At 36.9% G+C, this 9,090-nt stretch overlaps 1 protein-coding gene across 9 annotated transcripts in view; it reads right to left on the reverse strand.

Annotated features, from left to right (window-relative positions):
* LOC107091628 (ryanodine receptor 1-like) overlaps nt 1–9,090 on the reverse strand; it is a 101,501-nt gene that overhangs the window by 72,345 nt on the left and 20,066 nt on the right. For all 9 annotated transcript variants that reach the window (XM_015385659.1, XM_015385663.1, XM_015385660.1 and 6 more), the window contains 2 exons: nt 298–420; nt 114–215 (listed from right to left, as the gene is read on the reverse strand). In XM_015385659.1, coding sequence (XP_015241145.1) covers nt 114–215; nt 298–420 — 225 coding nt within the window. The remainder of the gene's footprint in view (nt 1–113; nt 216–297; nt 421–9,090) is intronic.

Below are 9,090 nucleotides of genomic sequence, written 5' to 3' on the forward strand. Positions count from 1 at the left end.
ATCGTATTTCCTTGCTGGTTCAACATAAATCCAGGCTTGAACACCAGATATGCTGATGATAAAGGATAGTAGGTAGAGAAAGGGAAGGTAAAAAAGAAAGGTTTTCAGCTCACCTCGGTCATCTCCACTGTGTTGGCCAGCATCTCCACCAGGGCCCGGACTGAGAGCGACTGTTCCAGGATGAATGTGCATATAGCAAGGTCTGGAGGCACATTCTGCAGAGGAGTGGAGGACCGACAGGTGAAACACGGGAGGTCGGAAAGAGGGCAAAGACAGGAGCACAGTGAAGGCTCTTACCTGAGCGTTGGATGTGGTTTCCAGAAAGCACAGTCGGTTCCCAAAACCCTCGCAGGACAGACAGAGTTTGATCTGCTGCTCCTTTAGAACGGAGGCAGTGCACTGTAGAACGACCTGATCATCCTGTACCCAAACAAACACATTAAAACACATTATATTATAAAAAGGCACCACATTGGAATGAAATGTCCTTAAAAATAATGTTCATATACAAATTGGGTACTTTTTCTTTATAAACAATCATCTCAAGTGGGCAAAATCTTGATATTTGAATCTGTTTACAACAATATAAACTAAATTCCAGAAAATTAATTATACTCCCATTAAATTAAATCAAATTTGATCAAATTACATTTTATAATACACCAAGAAATCAGCATCACGTAAAAGACAAAAAGTGAGTGATTATGTATAGATCTACAAATTAAAGGTTTTCCATAGTTCAGACTTCCCAAGTTTTTCAAGACTTTCTGCTGTCAAGAGTTACCCAAAAGAGACACTTTGAAGAAACTTTCAAGTCCTTTTTCAGTGATTACAGTTTTAACCAGGGGTCTTCCACGCTTTACAGGCCAAGGACCCCCAAACTGATGGCAAGATGGTGCGGGGACCACCCTAATTATATATATATATTGTATAAAATTGTGTTATATCAAACTGGTCCTATAGTCACTCTATTACATATGGAGTAATGTAACGAAAGTAATTTCGCCCTGGGATTGTTGAAGTGTTTTTGATTTTGATTTTGATTCCTCGCTGATGGGACAGGTGTTGCGAATGAAATGGTGCCCAGCTTAAAAGAGCTCCTGTGTGTCGCTGAATGTGTGCATTTATGTCTTTATCTGTTTACTACCATGTTGAATTCATGTTAATGTGTATTTAAAGAAATTTCAATAAGTGGAAAAAAATTGCAGGAGGGGAATATCAAAAAAAGTCTAATCAACCCAAACATTCCGACCCCCATGCAATACCTCTGTGGACCAGCTAGGGGTCGCGGACCCCCTGGTGAAGACCTCCAGTTTAAACTTTAAGAAGTGAACAGTAACAGCCCATCTAATACAGGTTTATCCAATGCGCTATTCATATACAGTCTTAACATGAAGAGGAGAACACATTCAGCTCTGTCTGCGTCTAAAGGGGAGGGAGATGTAATGATTGAGCCACCTGTGAGTATATTGGGACAGCAGACCTGCTTTCACATCTGTGTCTAAAAGCCCCCATTACACAACATAAAGTCACTGCAGTTGTCATTGTTCACTTAATTTCTTTAAAATGTCCAGAAATGTCAAAATATAAAATATTCACAAAAAAATCTGTCATTAGAGGTGAATTTGTCACTGACAGAAAGACTCAAAAGTCAGATATTTCAGTTACAGCAAAGCACAGGCAAATAGAAGTATTTTAGAAGAAAACTGCATTTCATATGACAAATCAACAAACATTTGTAGCTCATTCAGGTTGCAGTAGAGCAGGAGAGAGCACTACTTTCATCAGACAATGCATAGGGAGATTGTAGGCTAACTAAGTGCTTTATATCTGTGTAGACTTAAACACTCACAGCAGCTGAATAATTATGCTATAGGCAGCATATAATTTGAACTCTAAGCCACTTTATTTAGGGGAGTCTTTAAATATTTAGCTTTTATTACATATATGCTTAAACAGTTCGACCTAGCTCTGCAGATATTACTGAAAATGACATCTACTCATGATGTAAACACTCAAAGACTGCAAAATACAGGTAGAAAAGAGGAAGGTAAATACATTTCTAATACTACTCCTAGAGTTTGCCCTAATAAAAGTACTTTAAGAGAAATTAGAATCATCAAAACCATCTATAAAAACATACCCAAACGTGGTAAAAAGGACATTTTGATGTTTTACAAAAAAGACTGAAACATGTTGACCTAAAAATGCAGATAGGTTACATTATGAGTGCTTTTATGCTAAATCTTAAAAAAAAAAATTTACCATGGCAGTTACCATGGTTTCTGGAGCAGATCACACCGCTGTAAACACATCCCAAACCCTGGGATGGACCAGAGAACAATAACTGGCACACTTAATCTGATCCCTGGAGCAGTTTGCTTGTAGTGTGAATATGTGCTGGGTAACATAGTGCCAAACAGAGGAGGACAGGATGTGGTATAAATGAAACTCATCTGAGTAAAAAAAAAAAAAATTAAAAAGAAATGCACAAATCAAAAAATGAAAGAGTTCAAAAGTGTCTTGTCTGTAGTAGTGATAATGAAAATAGCAATACATTTGTTGCTTCTCCAATGCTTGTGCTTTGAAAAGGAATTCTGCAGAAAACAAATGACCTGTTTTGGTCCTGACCAATCTGGATTGGCATTATACTGGAGCAATACTGACCCCTAAAATGTTACAACTGCATGATGCTGCTTGTTGCTAAAAATCCCTTGAATGAAAGAAAACCAGGCTAACAGAATATTTCTCACTTTTACTGATTCTTGGACCAGACCAGCAACATTTACAAAGCTGAAATCAGAGAGAATAAAACAGACAAATCAGCCAATATGCTTTGTCTCAAATATCCGCTGAGGGGGCTGTAATAGATGCTACAACAGATAAACACAATGCTAATAGTCTCTAAATGTTTCCTTCATGAATCCCCAGACCAGTGGGAAGGCAGCAATAAACACCCCTTCCTGTGTGAAACCAACACCAGGCTCTCAGCATTCCCAGCTGCTCCTCCTCATCAGTCATTATCAAAGTGGAAACATCACCTAACCACTCCGATGTTCCTCTCTCTAAACTCCTGGACCCATTTGGGAATTTTTCCTCCCTCCTGGAATCCTTCTTTCCTCTTTATCCTTGACCCTGTCTTGGTGAAACAGGATCCTTACTAGGTCAGGATGTCTTGTGTCATTAAAGTTAATCCAAAAGTGGGAAAAAGGCAAAAGAGTCATTTGGATCCCTTTTTATTCCTGCATAATTTGAGTTTCTTACAACACAATGTGTATTTTTCACTTTACAAATAACCTTTTCTCCTTTACAGCCCAAAAGCCTCTGGAGTTTATTTTCCCAATGAGTGTCCTCTTCTTCCTTTGACTGGGCTATCATCTATCTGCCCTCAGCCTAGAAATGTCTCCCACTCCGTCCTTGTGTTTCCTGCTCTGCACTTCAAAAACTGGAGCAATGTGTCCTCTCTCTTTCACTGCAGACGTAAGCTTCAGCTCTCAACAGTCAACTCAAGAGCTGCTAAAACCGTACAGGAGCTGAGCTAACACAACCGTTCCAGCAAAACCTTGGAATGTCAAAGAGAGATAGGGAAACTCCTGGCATTGCTAGGGAAAATTAGAAATAAGTTTATAGATTTAAAATGTCTTAGGCTGAAGCAGAAAATCTTAAACTTGATGGTGCAAAAAAGGAAATGGAGCTGGTTTCTAAAAGGAGGTTGAGGTTCTTAAAGAGCTGACAGCTTGAAGACATAAGATCACATGACATTTATACATACAGTTTACAGTGCTCTGAAAATGTGTTGGTTCATCCCTTGTTACTTTATATATTCATTTTACGGATAAGGACTTTAAGTTACAATTCAAACTCAACAGTCCGCTAACTGTTTTCTTTTCTAAATATGTTGTTTGAACATAAGATATTTTTTATTCCTTGAGTTCAAAACCTGAAATTTCTTATAGGAATATGTTTTGCTTGTTGCTTTAAAGAAAGAGATCAGAATTGTCTGCTTACAAACAAAGAGTAAGAAGAATAGTGTAAACTTGAGAATAGTGTAAACTTGATCACCAGAGACAAAAATGGCACATGGTCTGTACTTTTGTATCACTTTATCCAGTCGAAAGACTGCAAACTGCTTTAGAATACATTCAGTCATTTAGGCACATATTGATATGTAGAAAGCTACATTATAGCAGGATGATTTCACTCAGACTGATCACTTCTTGTTAGGATGCAGTCGTGGCATCAGCTGAAGGCGTTATTCTTGCCCATACGTTATTAGATTAAAAAGTCCAACTAATCAGATGAAATTCTGTTTTTTTGTTTTATTTTTATCTGCTTAAGTCCTCTGGACTCCAGAGTCAAGAATGCAATTAATATGCAGCGCAATGATTGGGATGCTGTCTGTGTTAAACGTCACTCACATATTAATTTCTCATTTCTTCAGTCAGCAACCCTTTGCCGTGTCATTTGGCTTCTCTCTCTCATGCCGCCACCATGTTTTACTTTTCTTCTTTGTTTTTCTGTAAGATGAGTCTTTGGTCCTCTCAGGAGGAATATGGCGCTCTGCCTTCTGAGCTCACGATATCGATTCGTCTTCTACTGTACCTTTAACCCATCCTTTAATACGTGCACATTCACAGATTCATGATCAGTTCAAGCCAGGTTGAATTAAAGAGTTGATATCCAGCTTCGTGGTACCGCTAATCCTGATTGCCATTGTTTCGGATTGGTTCATTTGGATAAACTGGAAGTAATCCTGCTAGGTTGAGTTTGCTCTGTGTTACGGGCCTCTGTTCTATGCATTAGACAGCTCCTTCTGATTATGAAAACTTATTCCAGGCAAAGAGTCAAAGGTAGAAGAAGGGATAATGTGACATAGAGTCAGAAAAAAACAAAACACATATGAGTCTAGATGAGGGTGATTAAAGGGATTAACACCTAGAAGCACTCTGAGCCTTTGAAAGCAGACACCTTTGTGTAATCACCAAGCCCGTTTGATGAGCAGACAAGCAGGCACAGTGCCCTGACAACATGGCAGGGAGAACAGGTGCAATGTGTAAAGAGACAAAATCTTCAATAAGAAATCTCAGGTTCTCCTAAGCTAAGAGACAGACAGTGTCACAAATGGAGATGGCCATAAACAGTGTTATCAATTTATATAAACTTTATACTTGAGTAGATTTTATTCACAAGCAGGAATGATGATGCAGTTCTAATGTTAACAAAGTAAAGAATTAATAATGCAGTATTTTAAATGACTAATCTTATTTCTCTATTTATCTTCTGACAATCTATAAAGTTTTGATGAACAAACTAAATGGAGGGAACTTCCAAAAACATCAAAGAAGTTCAACAAAAAACTTTGAAAAAGACTGAGAAGAGGGCAGAAAGGGAAAACTTAAATATCAGGAGATGGATTGAGTGAGTATAATTAGTTAAATGTTTTGGATGTAAGTGAAGGGTGTCTAAAATATGGAAGCCGAGAGCAGCCGGTTGTGTCCCTCAGATACTTTATCACGGTGGTTTTTTCGAGAAAAACAAGATATTTTCTCATTATTTAAAGATAATAAAGCTGTTTGATCTCGAAAAAACAATTAATTGTTTAACCGTGGTAATAGTTATGTCATTATCTCGAGAAGACAAAGGGAAAAAAATAAGTTAAGTAGGTCTGCTCTCAGCTTTTGTACTAAAAGGCCAATACAGACTCTTCCAGAGCTGCTAGACAACAGTGACATTCTGTTCTTGTTGATCTGGTCTGTGATCATTGCAGCTTGTTCTTGACTCATATTCTGGTCAAACTTTCTTGTCATGAAATTTGGAGTTGGCAGGTTGCAGTGCAAGCGACCTTGGAAGTCTTCCAGTGAGTCCTACAGTTCATATCTTAGAAAATATTATGTCTGTGCAAAGATAACCTTTTTTTGTCTTTAATAAAAGATTTATTTTACCTGATTTAGTATATGCAGACCTTAACGGAGCTAAGAAATGACACTTAATCTAATAAAAATGATCTAATACATTTTAAACAAAAGCCGAAGCCTCAAACACAGGAATCCACTGGAAAAAAAACAAAAAACATCTAAGTTAAAAGTTCACTCTGAGGACAAGAGTTCAGATCTGACTTATGAACTATAAACATTAACGTCATCAAGTTATGTTGAAAATATTTCAGCCTTTCAAGTTCCTCTATGATTTAAATCCCAGCAGAACATTGTTTATTTCTGCATTTTCCAAATTCACTTCCTTATCAACGTTTTAAGCATGAGAGGATTACAATAACAATAGAAGCTTCTTCTTCACATAACTGAAAATCATTCAACATAGAAAAACATAGTTTATGAAAAACAGTCATTCACTTTATTTCTGAATATTATCTAATATCAGTTTATTAGCTGTAACCACAAAACCTTCATTCAAACTCATGGTAAAAATAATAAATCCAACTAATATAATCATTCAGTAATTAAAAACGAACTGTTATAAAATATTTGCTTTTAAGAAAAACTTCTTCATTAAGACGTTTTCTTCATGTTGAAGAAACCATTTTGATTAGAGCTGCAGAATATATTTAATCAAATCACTGATATCAATATTTGCATAACAATACACATAAAGGAATGAATAATTGCAACATTTTGCCGGATATAATATTTGAAGTAGCTGGTATTGAAACTCTGCATGCTGATTGAATGATTTTATTCTTGCAAAACTAAAGATTTGGCCGGTTGGTTTGCTTCTTACTGTTCTTGTATACAGAATATTTACATTTATATTGACGATAAGCTAAAACTCAGACTTAGTGTCTGAGTTTTAAGCCAGAGATATCAAAAAAGTATGACCTAAAATGCCCATAAATCATTTGTTTATGCAGAAAAAGTTTTTATGGAGATTTTGTCTCCATAGATGTCTCCATAGATGTTTGCTGCAATTCTCAAACAGGTCTCAGACTGGATACTGAAAGTCTGCTTCAGTACAAATTAGAATATGACAGAAAGTCTAATCATCTTCAAAATTATGAACAAAAATAACTTTATCTTGATTTAAACATTAAAACAACCCATAGAACAGGTTTGTGTAACTTGAAATAACAGCAATAGAAGCAGAATTTATTCTAAAGCTTTGACTCATCTTCGTCTCGGGTTCCAGAAAGTGTGCAGGCTGCTGTAAGTCCACCTTAAATGAAACAGCAACATCCTGAGAACCTGCTCAGTTCATCCAATCCTTCGATCAGAGCTACTGATTTCTGCTGGTTGCTCTCATTAAGCTGCGCTGATGCAAGCCACCCCAGGATATTGATTACTTTCCTGCAGACGTAAGAGGAGACGGGAAACAGCGCATCACGCTGCATGTGGGTGGAGGACAGGGACTGTTCAATGAGGCAGAATCGTGACGGGGTTTCCCTCTAAAGAGTGGAAGACACCAGACAGGTGCAAAATCAGCATCCGGCATCAAACAGAGTGTCCCCCTCACAGCGTGACGTCACTGAGCTCTGACTAAGGATCTGCAGAGAAAATATCCTTCTCTAAAACCTGTTTGCCACCTGAAGAAAGGACATTTCCTAAATTAGAATTAAAACTTTTTTGATATTCATATAAACCCCTCTTTACATTCATATAGCTAAATAAAATACGGGGAAACATCTCTGGTAAATAAGGCACATCTGTGTTTAATTTCATTTCAGTATAAACTAGAGCTCCAACTATCAATTATTTAGATAATTGATGAATCTCTCGACTATTTTTTCGATTAATAATCGGATAGCAATAGGTTTTTTAAAGATTTTTTATGAAATTATACCAGGTAAAACTAAAATTTTCTAACTTGTGCATATTGACAAATTGACATTTTTTAAAATCTTAAATGCTAAATATTTATATTTTTTTTTTCACAATTTTGGAGTTTCCCCACAGCCTGCACACTAGGTCCCTGAGCAAGACCCTTAAGCCCACACTGCTCCCCGGGTGCTGCACAGTGGCAGCCCACTGCTCCACAAGGGGATGGATTAAATGCAGAGAGTGTATTTCTCCATTGTGGGACAATGAAGGATTACAATTTTGATAAAGTCACTGCTCTAAATGGGTTGCTCTGTCAGCTAAAGGCACCTTTTAGAGTCCCCACGTTCCAATTAACGATTCTTCGATTACTGAATTAGTCAACAATTATTTTAATAATCGATTAATTGCAATTAATCCAATTAATTGTTTCAGCCCTAGTATGAACCCAGCGGTTGTGTGAAGGATTGTTGGAGAACACTGGTAAACAAACGCCACCATAAAGACAAAGGAACCAGATTCTGGCTGTTGTAAAGGTCAGAGTAAATTTAAAGCAGGATTGAAAATGGGAACCAAAATGCGGCTGTACTTTTAAAGTGACATCAAGGCAATAAGAGCATATTGACAAGAAAACATCTACGAATTATTCTACCCAAGGCTGAGGAGTATGTTAACAAAATAACTGTTATTGCTGCCTTTTACAAATCTGACTTTTTTAGAAAGACATAAATCCTGTTTGCAGCACATCACAGACCTCTTTGCTGCTCACATGGTGCTCGGATTAGATGAGGGAGTTGAACTATTGGTCTGCATTAAAAATGCCAACATTTAAAGAAAAGCAAAGTATAAAAGTATATCTCCATATCTTTTAGAAAACACAGAAAAACATGGCGGTGGTAGAATTATGTTGTGGGATGGTATTTTGCAGAAGGCAAATGGAAGTTGGTCAGAGTAAAGAAGGCTGGAGTTGAATACAGATTATACTGTTAAAAAAAACTCCCTAAAAGATGGAAAGTACTTTAGAATGAGGTAAATGTTCATTTTCCAGCAGGACAATGATGCCAAAAAGGTAGCCAATAATGAAATGGCTTAAAATGAAGCAAATGGTTAAAAAGGCTCAGTCAAAGTACGACCCAATCCACCTGAGACGCCATTCAAATCCAGTATGGCATATGTGTCTTACAATGGAGGCATAACGTTCTTTTATCTTTAATCGAGTAGTGTGTGGCTAAAACTGCTAATAAAATTTTATACATTAAAAAAATTATCAATTAAAAGTTCTAAAACTAGACCAGTGTGTTATTTGTAAACAAAATGGTGAAAT

The sequence above is a fragment of the Cyprinodon variegatus genome, unplaced genomic scaffold, assembly GCF_000732505.1.
Source record: "Cyprinodon variegatus isolate N-32 unplaced genomic scaffold, C_variegatus-1.0 Scaffold345, whole genome shotgun sequence".
Classification (NCBI taxonomy): Eukaryota; Metazoa; Chordata; class Actinopteri; order Cyprinodontiformes; family Cyprinodontidae; genus Cyprinodon; species Cyprinodon variegatus.